The 19788-nt window shown below is 37.7% G+C and overlaps 1 protein-coding gene across 1 annotated transcript in view; it reads left to right on the top strand.

Annotated features, from left to right (window-relative positions):
* Window positions 1-567: 567 nt before the first annotated feature.
* SRBD1 (S1 RNA binding domain 1) overlaps window positions 568-19788 on the top strand; it is a gene marked incomplete at its 5' end in the record, with an annotated part of 122290 nt that continues 103069 nt past the window's right edge. Inside the window, 8 exons of the mRNA XM_010087342.1 lie at window positions 568-733; window positions 1729-2091; window positions 3283-3449; window positions 4586-4703; window positions 4838-4976; window positions 7799-7895; window positions 10412-10547; window positions 16055-16158. Of these exons, the coding sequence (XP_010085644.1) occupies window positions 568-733; window positions 1729-2091; window positions 3283-3449; window positions 4586-4703; window positions 4838-4976; window positions 7799-7895; window positions 10412-10547; window positions 16055-16158 (1290 nt within the window). The remainder of the gene's footprint in view (window positions 734-1728; window positions 2092-3282; window positions 3450-4585; window positions 4704-4837; window positions 4977-7798; window positions 7896-10411; window positions 10548-16054; window positions 16159-19788) is intronic.

Below are 19788 nucleotides of genomic sequence, written 5' to 3'. Positions count from 1 at the left end.
AGAGCCACAAAGATGATTAAGGGAATGGAGCATCTCCCTTGTGAGGAAAGGCTGAGGGAGCTGTGTCTCTTTAGCCTGGAAAAGAGGAGACTGAGGGGTGACCTAATCAATGTTTATAAATACGTGAAGGGTGAGTGTCAGGAGGATGGAGCCAGGCTCTTCTCTGTGACATCTAGTGATAGGACAAGGCGCAATGGGTTCAAGCTGGAACATAGGAGGTTCCACTTGAATATGAGAAAAAACTTCTTCACGGTGAGGGTGACAGAGCACTGGAACAGGCTGCCCAGAGAGGTTGTGGTCTCCTTCTCTGGAGACATTCAAAGCCCGCCTGGATGTGTTCCTGTGTGATCTGATCTAGGTGTTCCTGCTCCGGCAGGGGGATTGGACTAGATGATCTTTCGAGGTCCCTTCCAGTCTCTAACATTCTGTGATTCTGTTGAGCCTGCCTACATTCCTGTTCATTTTTCCTGTTTGCTTCCTTTCACGTCAGAAAACACTCAGACTGGCTAGCTTATGTATTATTTTATTCTTCTCGTGAACAATATTGTTTACTTGTCTGTTTTACAGGAGCTCTGAATCAGGGGAAGAAGAGGAGGAGTGGGAGCCCAAAAGCCAAACTGCCAAGAGAACTCGTTTGCCAAAGAAAAATGTGGCAAAAACTAAAAAAGTTGCTGCTCCACAGTCAGCAGTGGCCAGGAAAAAGGTCAAGAAGGTAGCAATAAAAGAGGAAATGGTGAGTATCTGTAAGCAAGAGACATTTACTTACTCTGGTTCTCTTGGGTGCCTGAGTCTGATCAGCTAGTTGTGATTCCACAGTTGCTGTGAATATTCAGTATATTTGATACACATGGCTTTCTTATGTATTTGTGTCCTGGATCTAAGGGCCTTCTTTTAAAATTCTGGCCAATGATAATGGGACATGGTTTTTCCTGTAAATCTTTCAACAACAAAAATAGGTAAAAAAATCCATCTGTTCTGTCTGTAATGAAAACTAAATGTTCTAATATCTCTGGTTTCTGTGGTGCACCTTTGTCTTCTACCTTTTTACCATTTGAGTACCACAACAAAAAGACTTGTGTCGCCTTGTATGGCTGTTTGACCCAGTAAGTTAGATCACAGTTTTATTACGAATATAAGATGCACTTCTGATAGAAGTTACTTCTGTCAAAGATTAACATTGGAGGTCAGGTCATGATAGAAGACAGTCCTTCTGGTTTATACTAATGTTTCTGAATGTTTTCATGTATGTGGCATATTGAGAAATACATTCTTGGAATCTGAAGATGATCTCTGGGGAAATTAAGGAAAGAAGGTGTGTCTCGTCCAAGGTTAAACAGTATCTTAGTGGACCACATCTCAGTTCCAGTTTCCATGCTGCACCTAACACCTCGTTAGAAGAGTGCTTTCCCTGCCTTCCTGTTCCCTGTTTTGTTGTGATGAGTAGAGGCAAGGCCTGTAGGTCAGTGTCTTCTGGCCAGCCCAAATAGTCTTTCCAAGATAATTTTATTCAATCTTTTGAATCACAGTTCTGCTGAGTATATTTGTATCTTTTCTTCCACACAAGATAGATTTCAAGTGACTTGATTTCTGGCTTGGCATTTCCCTGCCAGACAGAGACATCTCTTGGGAAAGTGATGTCTGGTATCAGGTCTTCCTAGCTTTTAATCGAAATCTTGAACCAGTTTGTAACAGTCAGTGCTTAATATGATTTCAATGCCTTTTTGGCAGGATGTATCCTTGCCTATTGCTCTTGCAGAAGATAATAGAATGCAACTTCTGAAACCTAAGGAAGAAGATGTAGGCACTAAACCAAAAACTTTAAATCAAAAGCCAGAAGTGCCTAAAAAAATGGAAACAAATTCATTCCAAGGGAAGAATGCAAAGAGTTTAGTGAGTGATGAAAAACCCTCAACAAGTGTTCCTGTAGAGGGAAATCAAATGAAACATGAGAAATCTGAAGAAGATTTTGCATTTGATGAACCACCTTTTAAAAAGATTAAGTCGACTACATGTCCTGAAGGAAAGCCAGTTAAAAATCTAGGAGGCAACAAAATAAAAGAAGAATTTGAAATGAACTGGGATATTGTACAGGTATGATCTTTTCCTTCTCTGAGGTATCAATGAAACCATTTCCTACATAATTAGCACTTAGAACCTAACATACAATTTCAGTCTTGGCATCAGTTGGAGTGTCAGAGAGTCATTGTGCTGTTAAGTAGTCATTTAACCTTAGCTTAAATTGTCATAATACATATATAAAGGTAAATGTTGGTTGATAACTGTTAAAGCTTCAAACTTTAACATTATTCTAATACCTGTGACTTAGGTAGTCCTTAGTACAAAGCTTGCCTGTAACAGTTTGCACATTTCTTCTGTATTAGCAAATGTTTTTTTTTTTTTGTGGGATATAGTCAACTGAAACTCTTGCAGGAAGGGATACTGAAAGATTTGAGATATCTGTGTGCACAGTTTCAGAATCTAAGTCTTAGCGTAGAACGTTTTGTTGTAGAGACTCGTTTGAGAGTGTGTATCACTTTACAGTACCATCAAGGAGGAGATTGCATTTTTGGAACAACGGTGACATCAAGGGAGATATCATCTTTGTTTTTTTAGGATGTTAACTTTGAAGCTGTTGAGAGGAAGACAGTTTTAGGATAGCTCCTGTTCTGGGAGGCTGGGTATAGTGCTGACAGCTGTCTATGGGAATAACTGTAGCAAAGTGTCCTTGGTTCTGTATTGATACACTAACTTTATCTTCAGAAAGCCCAATTTGTACAAAATAATGTTTGTAAGGCTTGGTTCATTGTGAAATCTGTAGTAATATCACGATAGTTTCCAGTTATTGGTGAAGTGGGATTTGGATCAGGTCTGGGTTTGTGGGTTTTGTTTAACCTTGAGGTGTGTCAGTGTTGGTTTTAAAAAGAGAAGTTCCAAGTTTTCTGAGTTGCCACGTGCAGTTTGTTGTCTTTATGATCTGTTTTCAATTGTTTGGGTTTTTTTTCTGTTCCCAAAAGGCACTCGTTCCTGCATTTTTTTTTTTCTGTAATTTCCAAGTTTCTGGAAACATTGGTTGCTGCATGTCTTTCTGAAGTAGTGAGCATGGTGGCTAGATGCATGTGGAGCCTGGCATCCTGTCTTGGGGAGGACAGTAGTCGCTGCTGGCCAGCATAACATTGTGGGGGTGGTTTTGAGCTTTCAGTGAGGCTGCTTAAACCAATCTATTGTCTCTCTTAAATTCTCTTAAATGTGGTGTGTGTGTTGTGTTTTTTTTCCTTCTGACAGGCCTTGTCAGAAATAACAAATGTTGAACCATGGGTATGTGCAAACTTAATTTGCCTCTTTAAAGAGGAAAACACAATTCCTTTTATTGCTCGATATCGAAAAGAGCTCATCAATAATCTGGAGGCCGATGCCTTGCGAGAAATGCAGCAAACATTGGAAGAACTACGGTAAGTAAGTTAATACAGGGAGGTATCTGGGGGGAGGTCAGTAACAACCTGCTGCTGCATCTCTGTTCCTTGTTTTGGCACTTCATGTGCACTATAGTTATAAAGGAACTCCTAAAGAAGAAAGTTTAAAACTGAGGTAATTATGCTTGATACTTGTCTTTTTTTTTTTATAGTAAGTAACAAGAAATTTAACATTATTGATTGCCAAAGAAAAATTAAGATTGCAATTTCTCTGTAGTGTACTAAAACTGCAGAGAAAAAACTCTTATTAAAGTAGTTTATAGGTTCTGGAGCTATGTAGCCTGATTAGATGTAAGCTGCACCCTTCAAAAAAAAAATGACTAAGAATCCCTTGGCTTCCTGCTTGAAGCAGCAAAGCCTCTAGTGAAGAGCACTACTTGAGGTTGCAGTGTGCCCAGAGAGCAGGCTAAACTGTCCCAGACCATTGCAGCAAAGAAATGATCAGCAAAGCCTGCTGCAGGGGTGGATGAGACTGCTCTCCTTCCTTCTTGCTTTTTGTGTGTCTATATGTTCTTGAGATGGTAAGGGAACAGACTTGCCAGCTGTTCTGTCAACATGGTGGCTTCCTCCTTGTACTCTCACCACTATCCCCTATCAAGATTCTTTCCAAAGAGGGAAGGTGGCCAGAGAAAGTTCTTGTCTGAACAAGTAATTTAAATTATAATATATGTTTGCTGCTTGCAGTTGCTCACAAGCGTCCTGTTGAAGATCTAAGTTTAATATCTGATACCCTGTACTTGATGCTGCAGAACTATCGTAATATGAATTACAGCTGTAAGTGCTTATCAACATGGATTTAACTTGGGGCCTTTTTATTTGACTTCCAGGCTAGTAATCTTGAAAATAAATTGTATAGTAGCAATGGCTATTGGTATTACTTTGATTTTTCTTAAAGCTACCACAAGACATTTTGATACAGTTTTGAACTGATTGGAGAAAGAGTAATAGTTGGAAACTCTTTTGGATTATCAGACTTGGTTTGTTGAGGATTAGCATGAGATACAATCTTCAGGGGTTTCAGAATGTTCCAGCAGTGTAATGAACAGGGTCACAATCAATAGCCTTTTTAATCCACTGGGAAATGTGACTATTAATATCAATCTCTTACGTTTTAGTACTGTTGCAAAGAAGGCGCATACAATGATACAGAAGTTGAAGAAAGAAGGGAAGCTGTCTGGATGTGTTTTAACAGCCTTACTAAATTGCAGAACTTTGGAAGAATTAGACCATGTGGTCAGTATACTAGTATTTTTCAGATCATCTTTAGTTTAAATGTAATCCTGCGTAACTAAACAGTGCATCATGAAAAGTGCATAGCAAGATTGAAATATTTCCTTGCCTTTTAATAACTGTGTTTTTTGTTTAAGTCTGCACCTTATAAAACGGGGAGTAAAGGCACCAAAGCCCAGAGAGCCAAGCAGCTGGGATTAGAACCTGCAGCTCTCTCCCTCCTGCAGAATCCCATGGAACTCAATCTCTTCTCTTACATTAGACCCAATACCAAAGGTAAGTGCTCTTCTATGATCACTAGTGTCCTAAATGGCTGAAAATATTTTAAAAGGGGAATTACTTTAATTGTTCTGATGTTGCTGGAAGTTATGCAACTATCTTGAATTCAACGGGCTTTTTAAACAACATATAGTAAGAATTTAAATTTAATGCCATAGCTCCAACTTTTCCTGTCTTTTTATGTTGTAAATAGTAATAATTCTGGAATACAAGAGATAAAAGTCTGGAGATGTTACAGTTGACATCTGTATTTACTGGTAAGAGAGAGGGAACTGCACTGCACACCTGAGACCTCTCCATGGTTCTACTCTTTCTTGAATTGTTTACTGAAGATTCAGTGCTAATTGTACAAGAGGCTTACGCTCATACTCTGTACTGAAGTAAATGTTACCCATCAAAGCATATCTTAATAAAAGCTGGCCTTGGTGATTGGGAGTGAGTGCGAGAGTTTTTGTTACTGAATGACCGTGGGGTTTGGAGAAGATATAATCTCTGAAATTTGAGCAGGAACTTGAACAATGTGATTGTTACATATAGACTGCAGAGTTGTGTTTCTTTGAATGCAGTTATGGGTGAATCTGTAGGGGGCAATCTCTGACAATAAAGTACGACGATTGCTGCAACCTTTAGTATGGTGTTTAAGTAGAGTTGTACTTTTATTCTTTCCTGCCCCAACACTTTTTAAATTTTAGCATAAATGTAGTGAACCTCCTTAGTGAGGCTGACTCTTAGTCTTCCTGCTTCAGTTATTCTTTTGTTATTTAAGTATTGTTTATAAAATGTTCTTAACTTTGCATTGAAAACCAGTTACCAAATATTCTGATTGTTTAATTACTGCATTTTATCATGTCATTACTTCTTACAGAAGTATACTGCAACCAAACATCTGACTATTCTGGCAGAGTCTGAAGAGACAAAAGAAAATCTTCACAGTGAAAGTTCAAATAAATTATTTAGCACTTCCTTCTGAATGCACCCTATTTGTTGCAGCATAAACATTACAGTTTTTGAAAATCAGTACACTTGTTTTCAATTTTGTGCTAAAAATAGCTGCTTAGGTTTATATAATGGTTTTAATTTAAAAGGAGCATCAGAAATTACATACATCTATGAACTGGGTCACTTTTATCAACTTGGGAGCCAGTTTGACAAACTAGATACAACTTGAGATCAGAGTGAATTTTTTTTGAAGGGATGAGCCATGCAGAAAAGTTTTCATAAAATCTTAATATCGAGTTCTTTTAAATTATCAGTGTTTTTAAACTTACACTAAAAATAAACTGAAATAGAAACAGCAGCTCATGTTTCAAAGCCACATATATGAAAGTTAAGGAAGCAAGCTCACCAGAAAACTTTGTTCTTCCTTTTGGTTGTATACATGGTCAAATGTTTCTCTAATTACACAAACGTGCTGTTTTTGCAATGAACACAGTAAAATGCCAGTGAGTAGTACTTGTTGAATGGGAACTTTTTTATTAGTTCTTTAATCCTGACTTGGTTTTGGCCTATTCTATCTCATTCAAATTCTCTGCTAGAATTAAAATAATGTTGCCATGTAATTTTCTGGTACTTGAGTGCATTAATTCGTATTCAGTATAATGCGTGTGTTATAATTCCTTTAGCTTTGTATTCTGGCATGACATTACTTTTACCATAGGAAACACTAACTTGTGGAATTTGGATCCTTATGTCTGCAACTTCTCATCAGTTCAGGCATTTAATAACATTCTTATTCTCACATTTTTATTTTTCTTGCTGGCAGGTAAGCTTAGCTTCCCCTTTTTAAAAAAAGGGCAATGTTTATTTTTTGTAGTGTGTAACTCTATAGCCCAATCAGAAGCAAGGTTCTGGATTCAATACAAATATTAGTTATTAGAAGTATGCAGGTTTTCTTATATGGTGTTAATAAAGCTCTTTCAAGATATTGGTAGTCCATCAGACAGCACAGTGAAAAATGTATGTTGAAGGAGACAGTGCTGCATCTGCCAACTCTAAGATTCTTGCTTTTTGCTCTGAAGCTTTTGTTACTGATTGTTGCTAGAAACAAGGTTAGGTATATTGATTTAAATTTAAGATGTCAGTTTTATTTCGTTACCTTCTGGTTCTGGTCCAATTCAACTGCTGCGCTAAGGACAATATGGTGCCACCTCTTCTGGTCTTTTGAAGTGAGGGATGGTTCTGTGCGGTGGAAAGTTGAATGATTCTGTTATCAGCTCTCTAGAATACTTTGACTATGGAGACATTTTATAACTTTGCTGTTTGAACAGTGTTTTGTGGGAGAGGATGAGGGTACCCTGACCTCAGAAGTGTCACTGTGCAAACTCCCGCTATAAACCAGTGGAAATACAAAACTATCACACAAAGAGACAGGTTTGCCTGCAAAGAGTTAAGGCAGTGTCCATATCAGTAACAAAACATGTAGGCTTCTGCTACAATTAGTCATTTTGTTACAGCCTCAAAAATTGCACCTGAATATCCAATTTAACTATTGTAAATAATTCACTTGCATCATAAATGTCAAGATCTGTTAGCATCAAAGTAAAACAATTGTGATTTTTCTCTCAATGTCACTTTGACTTATGATACTGCATTGGTCACTTTAGGCTCATTAAAAATATAATGGTTTCAGATGTTTTGGAAAAAGGAAGCTTAGTTAATAAAAAAATTCTAATTAAATAGTATTCTTCTTCATTGAAACCCCTGTAAATCAGTCAGATATTTGGTATCAATTTTCTTTCAGCTTTTATATATTTTCTTATTTGTGAAAAGTAACTTTTCATATTAGTGTTTTTATAATTATTAACTGTGTTTTATTTAAGGACTTTCAACTATCCAGGAAGTAGAGGCTGGAGTACAGCATATTTTAGCTGATATCGTCGCTAAAGATAAAGATACACTGGATTTTATCAGGAAATTGTAAGTTTGGCTCTTACTTTCTAAACTTTCCTGGTTACATGGTAACATTCATCTTCTTAGCATGCAGATACATAACTAATTTTTTTTGATGATGTGAGAACAGTGTTTACTGTGAGATTGATTTAGATCCATTCCTTCACTTATGCTGGAGGTACATTCATGAGCCTTTCTGCTCATCTGGATGTGAGCATGGCATGACACTGAGTCCCAAAGACTGAAAAACTCTGTAGCTCTACTCCATTTAGAGGCAATCTCTTTTGCACTTAGTGATCTGTAAGGGAAAGCTTTCTGTCCTTGCACTTCCTTCAAGCTATAACTTTTCCGAAGTGCAGCTGCTTGAGCTATTGCTCCAATATTTACTGTTTGACACCAGTCAGTGTAATTAGCATGCAGCGGTGGTTGATTTTTGGCATTGGTAGTGAATAAGGCAAACAAATATGACTGTTTTTAAAGCAGGAGTTACTGATCCTTTGACTGTGTTAGCTGAATATAAGTTTTCTCACGTTACATGACTTTAGGGTTGCCATGTCTGGGGGACTGGTGTGACAGAGTAGTAGTTGCTTGTTGTTTTTTTTTCTTTCTGCTGTGTACCGTTGGGGACAGAGAACAGGGTTATCAAAGAACAGGTGCCACCTTAATAGCATGCATGCTGAATTGGCTCAGTTCTGTTTAGTTGACCCTTGTTTGCTGTTTATCGTGGGTAATGGCCGACTTTATCAAAAGGCTAGAGCACAGCAATGTGATAATTTCAATGAAGGGGTTGTTTTGTAAAGGATGCTGTTACTTCCAGTCTATCACTTTCTTTCAACCACTAGAAGCTCCTTAATTGGATAGACAGTGCTCTACAGACGTATCCTGTTGATCCAAAGTGTGTTGTAGGTGTAATAATCATGAGGAGCATTCAGGAAGATATCTGTTTGGGATCCCTGTTACTCCTTGAAAAAAAAAAGGAAACTTTTGCGCATGTGAAGTTCTTAAAGCAAGAAGTTAATTCTGAGGCTGGGAACATTCAAGAGAGATGTTGCATTTGCATAAAATACATAACTAATTTTTTCAAGAAGTTGCAAAATGTGATGGGTTGAGCCTGACTGGACTCCAGGTACCCACCAAAGCCACTCTGTCACTCTCATCGTCAACGAGATGGGGAGAGCAAATAAAACAAAAGGCTTGTGAGTCAAGATAAGGACAGAGAGATTGTTCAGCAGTTACCATCACAGGCAAAACAGACTTCACTTGGAAAAAATAATTTATTACCAATCAAATCAGAGTATAATAATGAGAAAATAAAAACTAAATCTTAAAGCACCTTCCTTCTGTCCCTCCCTCCTTCTTGGGCTTAACTTTGCTCAAAAATTCTGTACCTCCTCCCCTGCAGTGGTGCAGGAGGATGGGGAAGGGGGGTTGTGGTCGGTCCATCAAATGTTGTCTCTGCTGCTCCATCCTCCTCAGCAGGGGACTCCTCCCACTCTTCCTCTGCTCCAGCCAGGGGTCCCTTCCATGGGAGACAGTCCTCCATGAACTTCTTTGACATGAGTCCTTCCCACAGGCTGCAGTTCTTCACAAACTGCTCCAGCGTGGGTCCCTTCCATGGGGTGCAGTCCCTCAGACACAGACTGCTCCAGTGTAAGTCACCTGCAGGGTCATAAGTCCTGCCAGCAAACCTGCTCCAGCCTGGGCTCCTTTCTACACGGGGCCATGGGTCCTGTCAGGAGCCTGCTCCAGCACAACCTTCCCACGGGGTCACAGCCTCCTTTGGGCACAGCTACCTGCTGCGGCGTGGGGTCTTCCCTGGGCTGCAGGTGGAGATCTGCTCCGCCATTACCCTCCATGGCTGCAGGGGCACAGCTGCCCCACCATGGTCTGCACCAGTGGCTGCAGGGGAACCTCCGCTCTGGCACCTGGAGCCCTCCTCTCTGTCCTTTTGCACTGACTTTGGTGTCTGCAGAGTTGTTCCTCTCACGTATCCTCACTCCTTTCTTCCAACTGCTGTTGCCGTTGTGCACATTTTTTCTCCATTCTTAAATATGTTTTATCCCAGAGGCGCTACCACCGTCACTGATGGGCTCGGCGTTGGCCAGCGTTGGGTCCATCTTGGAGCTGGCTGGCATTGGCTCTGTCGGACATGGGGGAAACTTTTAGCAGCTTCTTACAGAAGGCACTTCTGTAGCCCCCCTGCTACCAAAATCTTGCTACACAAACCCAATACAGTGAAGTTGAACCAATAACTGACCAAACTGAAGTGCTGATGGTGGTTTTTGAGTATCCATTCTCTCCAGGAGAAGGGCTGTGTTCAGCTTTTTCTGAGGTCTGGTTGAATTTCTTCTCTTGGCATGTTGCAGTCAGTATATATTATGTCAGTCTCAGTGTTAAGATATGTCATACAGTTCTGCAGGTAATTAAAGTTAACCTAACTTGTGATTGGACAGTCTCGAAATTTTTGTTTAATGCAAGCACTAATGACTGGTTACAAGTCTCATGCTAAAATACATTATTTACATTTTGTTTCTTTTATTCAGATGTCAGCAAAGATACATTTGTATCCAGTCAGCCTTGGCAAAAGTGTCATCCAAAAGTGGAAATGAAAAAGATATCAATAAATTCCAACTGTACCATGAGTTTTCTTGTAATATAAAGAACATTCAGCATCATCAGGTACACCTACAAAATTTCTTTCTTAAAATTTTAACTATAGCAAAGGTGGCTTTGCTTCTGAATTTTATTGCTTAAAGCTGATTGCAAAGATGCTTTATTTTGCTTTTCTGTTATCAAAGGTAATAGAGGCTTTCAGGTTCTTTAAAAGCAGGACTAAACTGTTAATCTCTCAAACGGAGCAAAGAACTGCTTAATCAGTATGCCCACTGTCTAATTCTTATTAAACAAATATTTATAATGATTTATGTATCAGAGATTTCAATGCTGGTGTCTGTTTTATTTTCAGTGTGTATCATGCCCTCTCTCCCTTTCCCTGGTGATGAGTGCATAACAAATGTTATTAGGAGAAAGATAAAGGCTAAGCCTTTATGGTCTGTAGGGGTGAGATTGGGGTAGTAGTGATATGGAAGTGGAAACTGCTTGGTTGGAGTGTAAGTATTTAAAGCAAATTTGGATAAACTTATTCTTTGGGGTTTTTTTGATGTTTGCTGCAGCACTGAGTGAAAGTGTTCTGAGCCATCTGACCCTAAACCTGTCAGGTGAAACTGGTGGGAAGTATCAGGGAAGGACACAGAAAATTGAAATTGAAGGTGACCTACAAAAGCTGCTCTTGTCAGCAGCAACTTCATGTAAAAGTTGAACAATCAAAACAGAAAGGCTCAGGTGAACATGCAATGTACTACCCCAAAAATGGGTTTGTTTTGCAAGTTATCAGTATTCCCTTCTGTGAAAGATCTTTGGTTGTCCTAAGCCTCAAGACTAGACCTATATGACTAGAAAAAAAAATGACCAAGCAAACTTACTAGCAGGTGAGAAGCTGATGACTTGATAGTTAGGCTGCCCCTGTTACTTAATTTCCAAGGCTGAAGTGTGGTACGCTCAGTGCAACTGTCAAGACCTTTGTGCTGATTCATTACTAATCACCAAGTGAGTTGTCTCTTGTTTTGGACACAATTACCTAGCTTCAAAAAACCCAAAACAAACTCCAAAAACCAAACCAACACAAAAACCCCACAAAAAAAGACCCTCTTGCTATTTTTAAGTGTGATGTTTTGAATAAATAAAGGATTTTCTTGAATGTCTTGAAATTAATTTATTACATTTTGCAACATGTATGGGCTAATTTTAAACCCTCCCCCTGACCTCCCAGTATGGATGGTGTTAGATTAAAGACTAAATTACTACAAGTGATTTTAAATAGACAGACTTTTTGTAGGTGTTGGAAGAAGTACTTGTAGTTGTTATCTTTGTACTAAGTATGAACATTTACCGTATTTATATCAGTAATTATTTGGTGAAACCTTGCTTTTAGAGAGTCTGGAAAAGTCAATAGATTAAGCTAAGACTACTGTGACATACCACAAAGGATTTGTAGATTCATTAGGTTCAGTGTTGTGCTGCATGGATATTTTTTTGTTTGGGTGCTTTACTGTTGAATGAATATGTTGGCAGTCAAAGACTAGTTTTTCGTGCACTGAGAATGGTGAATACTGAGATATGCAATGTGTGTAATGCAATGGGATGATGGTATGATTTACTTGTCAGAGGCATCCTTTTTTTTCCCCTGTTTTACATAAGGAAAGCTGTTGCTCAGATAGAGCCAGGACTAGAAACCAGATTTCCCAAGCCTGGTCAGCACTCTGACCATGTGGCTGCACTGTTTCTTATCCAGGATGTGTCGTTTGTTTGATGTTCGTCTCTCTTGGTTGATTTCCCCTTCTATCCGTCACTAACTGTAATGCCTCTTTCTTTTCCCACTCTGGCTCTCCAGGGAAGTAATAACCACTGTTCTTGCAGCTGGTAGTCCTGTAATCACGGGATGTTTTTGCACTCTTACATGTTGTCCTCCATCTGTATATTACTGGTATTGCTTATTCTCTAACACCTTTGATAGTTCTCTGTTAGGAATCTTAAATGTCCAAGTTGTTTGTGCTTCACAGATTTCGGGGCCCAAGGTATGTCAGGGCTCTCTTGTAGTAGTCAAGGAAAAAATGCTTTTTATTATTGTCTGACATGTGCCATTTGCCATCTGAGTTCCCTGTTTTGTAAAAATATTGTGACTTCTCTTTTCAGTTGATTCTTGATTCTTTGTTATTTTTTCAATTGCTTCCTTTGTCTACCTGTTGTGTTTTGATGATGAATAATAAATGTTTTGATAAATAAGGAAAGTGTTTTCTGTATCTGCTATTTCTTCCTTAAGCTTGAACTCTAGTATTGTACTTCTGAAAGTCTTTCCTAGAACTTTCAATTTCTTTTGAAGCTCTTGACCTTACTACCCTGCTGATAAAAATAACCTTTTTTTTCATCTTACTATTTGGGTTATAACTATCCTTTTTAATACCTAAAAGTTTCTAGTTTCTCCTTCACCTAACACTTTGAAGAAATACTTGTTTTCTGCATTTAAAAAGATGGTTAAAAATGTGTTCCTGAATGTGCTTTAGGAGAGGTGTAAATATCTTTGAGTGAAGCAATTCTCTGTTTGTGTTCAGGATTTTTAAAAGAAGCTTATCCCTAAAAAAGATATAGGGAAGCCTGAAACTCAGTGGGATTTATAAAATTTACTAATCCTCCAGGACTCCAGGTTAAATAGCTGTGTTTGAACACTTGCAAAATTCACTGTTTTGAAGACCTTCTCTACTCCTTTGGTGACTCTGCGTACTCAAGTGTTCTCAAAGCATTTAGATCGAGGGACAAGAAGAAGTCAGCTTTAAATCACCTCTTTGCAGAGTTGCAAATAAAGGATTCCATAAAATACTGCCCTGAAAATGCTCACAGACTGAGTATGGAAGTGCTAGTAATGTTAAGGGTCTGTGTACAACTCTAACTCTGCTCTAGCTTGCATGTAAGTAAAGGGGATAGGCAGTAGACTAGCACGTTGCCTGTGAGAGAATAAACTGTTTTTCTGACCAAAGCATTTGCAGACATGAGTGTGCCTTGCAAAGTGTATTACAATGAGGTAAACTGGTGTGCAGTAAGCTGCAACATGGTTCTTCTGCACTTCTGCAGCTGTTGTTGCACACGCTATAGATCTGGGTTACTTTCCATGCTGTTGTTGCTTTGTGCATTGAGACATGCCATGAAATAATCAGGACTGGCATGGAGTCAGGTTGTTTGACTGAAAAAGTTAAAACACTGAACCTGAAATGAGAAAAAAACCTCTATTTTTTTCAAAAAGCTTGACTCCAGATTTTGATGTGATTGGATACCTATGGGTGTTTCCAGCTGGAACATTTTGCTATTGAGAGGTTCAGCCACAGTTTGTTCCTTTGGGCAGCAAGGAGAACCTGACTGAAGATATAGTTGGGTAGCTATTCCAACACTGTCATATCGATGGAAAAAAAAATCTTTCAAGAACTTATTTGATTTTTTGACTAATTCTAAACAGTTCAGTGTTTGTGTACGCCTGGGGGTTGCTTTCCTCTATTTGGAGATGACCGAATTGGTGGGAGGAAAAGAATTCATGAATAAAGTGTAATGTTTGAGGCAAGTCTTCTGTTTTCAATCTTAAACTTAAAAAGGAATTGGAAATTAAAGTCCTTGGCAAAATATAGATAACTTATTCTGTGAGTCTTAAGTAAATCTGGAACATAGAGGAGAGCTGCACAATGTGAAGGATGTTGTATTTTTCTGATAAACAGAATAAAGTTTGATGAACCTTGTCACTAGATCAAATTATTATTCTTGCTTTCTCTTAAAAATGTATGTTGTTTTTATTAACCCTTCCCCTGGGTCTGTTCCAGTCTTGCATAAAAACAGCCTTTTTCCAGAACTGAAAGTTTACTTTGTCTAGAACAGCTGCTGTTACTTAAAAAAAACCAAAACAAACAAAACCAACTAACCAAACTCACAAAACAAACCCACCTTTATTTTCTTAGGTGGAGAAATTCAGTAATTACTTTCTTAATTGAGCATTTCTTGAATGATAATTGTTCTCTGAACAGGGTAAGAATTTAAGAATAAAAATGTAAAAAGAAATATTAGTGACTGCAATACATGGTTTAAGTTCATGTGACTGACACATTCTGCAGATGGAGTGCCAGGAAACAAAACGTGATGCAAATATTGACCGTGCTTAACAGTGTGTGGAATGATGACATTGTAATTCTATCAGATGCATTGTCTGTCGTGAGCATCACTTTGATTTCATTTTAGCTTGACATTTAACTTTATTCCAATTTTATTTTTTAAAAAATAAACATGAAAGCATTTGATTTGTTAAAATGTGTCTTTCTAATCTCTCTGTGAAAACATTGCTTTGTCAGTCAAGGTACTAGATGCTATAATATTTCACATGCAATCTTTATTATTAGCTTTGTTGTTCAATGATATGTCAGGGCTGGTATGTCATGGGAGCAGTAAGGCTGAGGAATATAAATGGGTACTATGTCCTGGAGTCATTTTAAACCATTGTATTTAACATATGTGACATGTCTGAGTTAGCTAGTGATTGAATTAAAGTTCATGATTGGTACAGAATGCTCTGTTGTGACAGTGCTCAGGGCCTGCTACATACAGCAACATGTGTAGTCATACAGGAATGTCAACTTCTAGCAGGTTTGTTTTTCATTTTTGCACTTGAAAGTATTTTGGAATGGCAAATGAAATCTAAAAACACGTGGTTTTTATTTCTAGCTGCTTCTAATTATTGTTGTTTCTAAAATCTCCTGACCAGTGAGTTTTCTTAAATACTATAAGGATTGTTTCAGATGAAAACTCATCATCTTTGTAGAGAAGTTAGACTAGTAGATACCACCAGTGGCCTCCAAGATCCACCACTGGTATTGTGATCCTTGTTTTAAATGTAGAGCCATAGACTTCTATTTAAAATATCACTCTGTGTGCAGATAGCGTGTGTGCAACCACATTTAACTTTAGATCTTGAATATGCAGTTGTGTACACAAGACTGCCAGAAATATGATGTGCATACATTTATAGGCTGGAATGTTAATATTAATGTCAAGGGTGTATCTACAATATTTTCTGCTATTTATGAACTCTAAAATAGAGTAACTTAAAAATCCATCTTTTTTAAATTAGGCTTGTTACTTTTGTGTCACAAGTTCCAATTCATAGTTATTTTTTAATCTGGATTGATCTTGGGAAGCAAAATGAAGCCTGTAGCTTTGGACTAACTTTTTCCCTCTCTGATCTTCAGTTCTGATTGAATTCACTTTTCAGTTAATTTCTTGAGTTTTAATTTGGGTTATTAAAAAAGATTATTCCACTACTTAAAGTAATGGTGACTTGTATTGTAAGTGTGTTTAAGATAACTGGATCTTGAGATTGCATACTCCAGGAAAAATATGATTTGTTATGCCATGGCATGATATAATGTGTTTAAATTGTGGATGTTATCTGTACATGCTAGTACTTTGTGAACTGATTTACTGTACCACCATTATGATTTGCTACAGAACGTCAAGCAAGCGCATACACAAATGTTGATAAGTTTATCTTTTGGATATTTTGTGTGTCATCTGTCTCTGCCATTTATGTTTGCACTCAGATTCTGGCCATTAACCGAGGGGAAAATCTGAAGATCCTGACAGTGAAGGTCAACATTCCTGACGGGGTGAAGAATGAATTCTGTTGGTGGTGTGTCAATGAAAGGTCTGCATGGATACATATTCTCATCTTTTTTTCTATAGACAGCTGCATACTGAAATGTACCTCACATGTCTCATTGCATTAAGAGAATGATTTAGATGAATACTTATTAGATTAAATTAGCAAGTGGATAATTCTTATTCTGTGTTTCCAACTGCTGTAGCATTATGCTGAACAGATTGTGCCTTTGGCTGTATTTAGGGAATTCTGGCACCATTCTTCAAGTAATTGAATTTTTAAAAATTTTGAGTGATTCTTTTTTCTTACTGATTTGCTCTTGCAAGTTGCTTTTTTTTTAAGCCTGTAGTGAGGTGTTAGCGTTGCATAATTTTGTGGTTTTTTGTGAAAGTTTAAGTTAAATATGTGATGTTTTATGAAATGTCTGTCAGTCTTTTTCTTGGAAACTGCACCTTGGTGTTCTCTGTTTGAGAATATTGTGACCCAAACTGTGCATCTTCCTTGCATATATGAAAGACAGGTTTCTTTTTCTCAGTAGTTTGAGATGTATGGCATTGTTCTGAGGGTGTCCTAGAAACTCCTACCTTTCTTCTAAAAGGAGGGAAAAAAGGATAGGAAAAGATGCATTTTTTTTATTTAGTGTATTTTTTATAGAATTGTATACTGTGATACTGCTTTATCTTGTATTTTTCTTCCACACCAAGTCCAAGAAAGGGATGTAGTAAAGATGTTCCTTTTCACTGCAGAAATTTAGTATTTCTGTTTCCAACACAGAAGATTCTGACAAAGTTAATTTTGTTTGGCCAGATAGCATAATATGAACTAGGACTAACAGTAACTTTTTTCAGGAAAGTATCAGGATTCATAAACACACCTAAATTCCATTCTAATTTCAATATCTGTAGTGAAATTTCTGTTCTCCCCCCCAGATGTATATTCAGTAGGCAGAATATATCTGTCAGTCTTGCTTTTACTGTGTCTGTGATAGAATTTGGAAGCACTGTGAGCAACAGATAATGGAACAGCTTGTCACTGCGACACAAATGAAAGTGGGATGAAAATTGAGATATTTTTGGTTGATTTTTGTGAGTCATCCTGAGATAAAAAGAATATTGACCTTGGAAATGGAACTACTTATTAATACTTAGCATTCATGAGTCTATATATGCTTATGGCTTTCTACTATTTAAGGACAACTTGTCCACTGTCAAAAAACTTTGGAAGGAATGATTTTTGGGGACCAACAGTGCCAGTAAAGACAGAGGTGAAGAAAGTGTTGAGAACCTATGCCTTTTCAGAGTTGTTCATCACTAATTCATCTCTCCTCTTTAACAGTAGACCAATATTTTCCTTCTGTTTCTGCTTGTTGTTTGCATACCTGACGAACCCTTTCTTGTAGTTTTTGACATCTCTGGCCAGTTTTGATTCAAGCTGAGCTTTTGCTTTTCTAACTACATCTCTGCATGCCCTGACAATGCCCTTGTAGTTTTCAATGGATATTCATCTGCTTTTCTGTCTCTGCTACACTCCTCTTTGGGTTTTGAGCAGACTCAGAAGCTCACAGTTAAGCCAAGGGGGCCTCTTGCTCCACGTGCATCCCTTACTTTTAAAGGGGATGAACTGGTTTTGCGCTCCCGGGAGAGCGTTCCTGTAAAATTCCTGGTACTCGCTATCTCCTTTATCCTCCATGGCAGCTTCCCATGGGATCCCTCCCAACTGAGTGTGCTGAAGTTTACTATTTGTCAACCATGGAACTTCTGTCAATCATTTTGTCAGTTTGCAGACAAAATTCTCAGACCCTGTTTCAAGTCCATAGTGCAGACCTTAAAGGCATGCTTTGTGTGCTTACCAGCTTGGTACAAGTTTCATATAACGTCTTGGAGGAAAACAAAGCTCTACTTTTTGTCCTTCAGGTCTAAAAGCCTAGCTGTGCTCTTCTTGGAACAGTCCTTAATTAATACTAGGGGTTTTTAACATGGGCTATGTTAATTCTGTGGATGTGTAGTTTCACCCTCTGAGGTGTATCAGTAGTCTGAGTGTATCTATGCTGGTGGTGGTCCCTGTTGTGAGCACACGCACGTGGAGACCTGATGAGCAAAGTAACATGATATTATTTATATGGAGTTTTTATAAATAGGACTTCATTTAAAGGGCTTTGAAAATCAGCTCTTGATTATTTGATCAAGAAAAATCTGTTCTTAGAGATGATGATCTTTAAAATTATACACACATGCTTTTGCTTTATTTTTTGCAGTGAAGTGTGTTTTTCTCTTTCCTGTATTGGAAAAAGAATATTGGAATGATTAAAATGTGGTATTTGCTATGATTGAACTTACTGTTTGGATATTTTTGCATTTGTAGCAGTTGTAGGATTGTTAATAGAATGTTGCCTAAATAATTTTTACTTCTATATAGGCAGGTAATAAAAATATCTGCTATGACAAATATTTACAGAGAAAAAGTTTTGCTAACTAGCTTTAATGGATAGAAGAGAGGGAGAAACCGCTGCCAGGTTTCCGAATTCATTCTTACTTATGCTGAGGATACTTTCTGGGGGACTGTAGTCATACTTACCACCTGTAAAAACTTAATGTTTATAGAATTGGATGGCATGAAGGAGGTTTAAAGCTGCTGCCAGTTTTATATAGGTATGGAAAGAGTCTGTAGTTACAAATAAGTATAATAAGACTATTTGCGAAAACTGTTAGTCAAGTGATGAGGTCATGTGGCTAAACATTCACAACTCTGTTGTAAAACTAAATGGTAAGCTTACTTCTGCTCCCATGTCTGTGTTAATGCAGTGTTGACTTGATCACACTTCTCAACTGTTACATGCATAGATACTTAGAAAAGCTGTTTCAGGAAATCGTAGATCCCCTTGAACAACTGAAAAGGTGTCTGGGAAGGAGCAATTTAGGATTCTCAGTATTTCTGAGGAAGTTAAGGTAAACAAAGTCAAAAGTTAAACTCAGTCCTGTTTTTGCTGTGGCTTACATCTGGATACATTATCAAATTCTGTTACGTTGCATTTAAAACAAACAAACAAAACCCAAAAAAACCTTAAAGCTACCCAGACATATAAAAAAATATGTGTGTGTGTATGTATATATATATATATCTCAATTTGCAGTTAGGGACTCAGGCATGTAAAAAATAAACTAAGTGAAACAAACTGTTATCAGTATTTTTAAAAGAAATAAACAGGTGGACTTTAATAGAAAATGTTCATAGTCTTTACTTCTGAGTATAATATATCTGGCTGAGTCTCATCAATCTTTCTCCCTTCTCGTGGGGTGGACAGTCTCAGTGAGTCAATTGTGCTTGTACGAGGGACCTACCCTGCCCCTGTCTCCCCTAGTAATGTTGCCCAAAACAAAAATGTTAATGGAATAAATATCTGGGATCTCTGTTCTGAGGAACTTTGAAACTGGGGTGTGTTTTAGGACAACATTTGAAGTAATTGTCATTATGGCTATGACCATTATGCACAGTCGACTTAGAAAATAGAATGCTCCAAAGTGTTGTGCTTAGAAAATGTTGGGAAATAGTCTTGTGTTTGTTTGGTGTTGTTTATTTCATTTTCCCTTTTACTAGAATATTATTTACACTTTAAAGATATCAATAATAGGTAAAAGAGAAAAATCATTTGCAAATTTGTTTAAAGGACTGCTGTAA

Source organism: Pterocles gutturalis, unplaced genomic scaffold (assembly GCF_000699245.1).
Source record: "Pterocles gutturalis isolate BGI_N339 unplaced genomic scaffold, ASM69924v1 scaffold4736, whole genome shotgun sequence".
NCBI classification, from domain to species: Eukaryota; Metazoa; Chordata; class Aves; order Pterocliformes; family Pteroclidae; genus Pterocles; species Pterocles gutturalis.
This window is presented reverse-complemented; position numbering and strand designations above follow the sequence as displayed.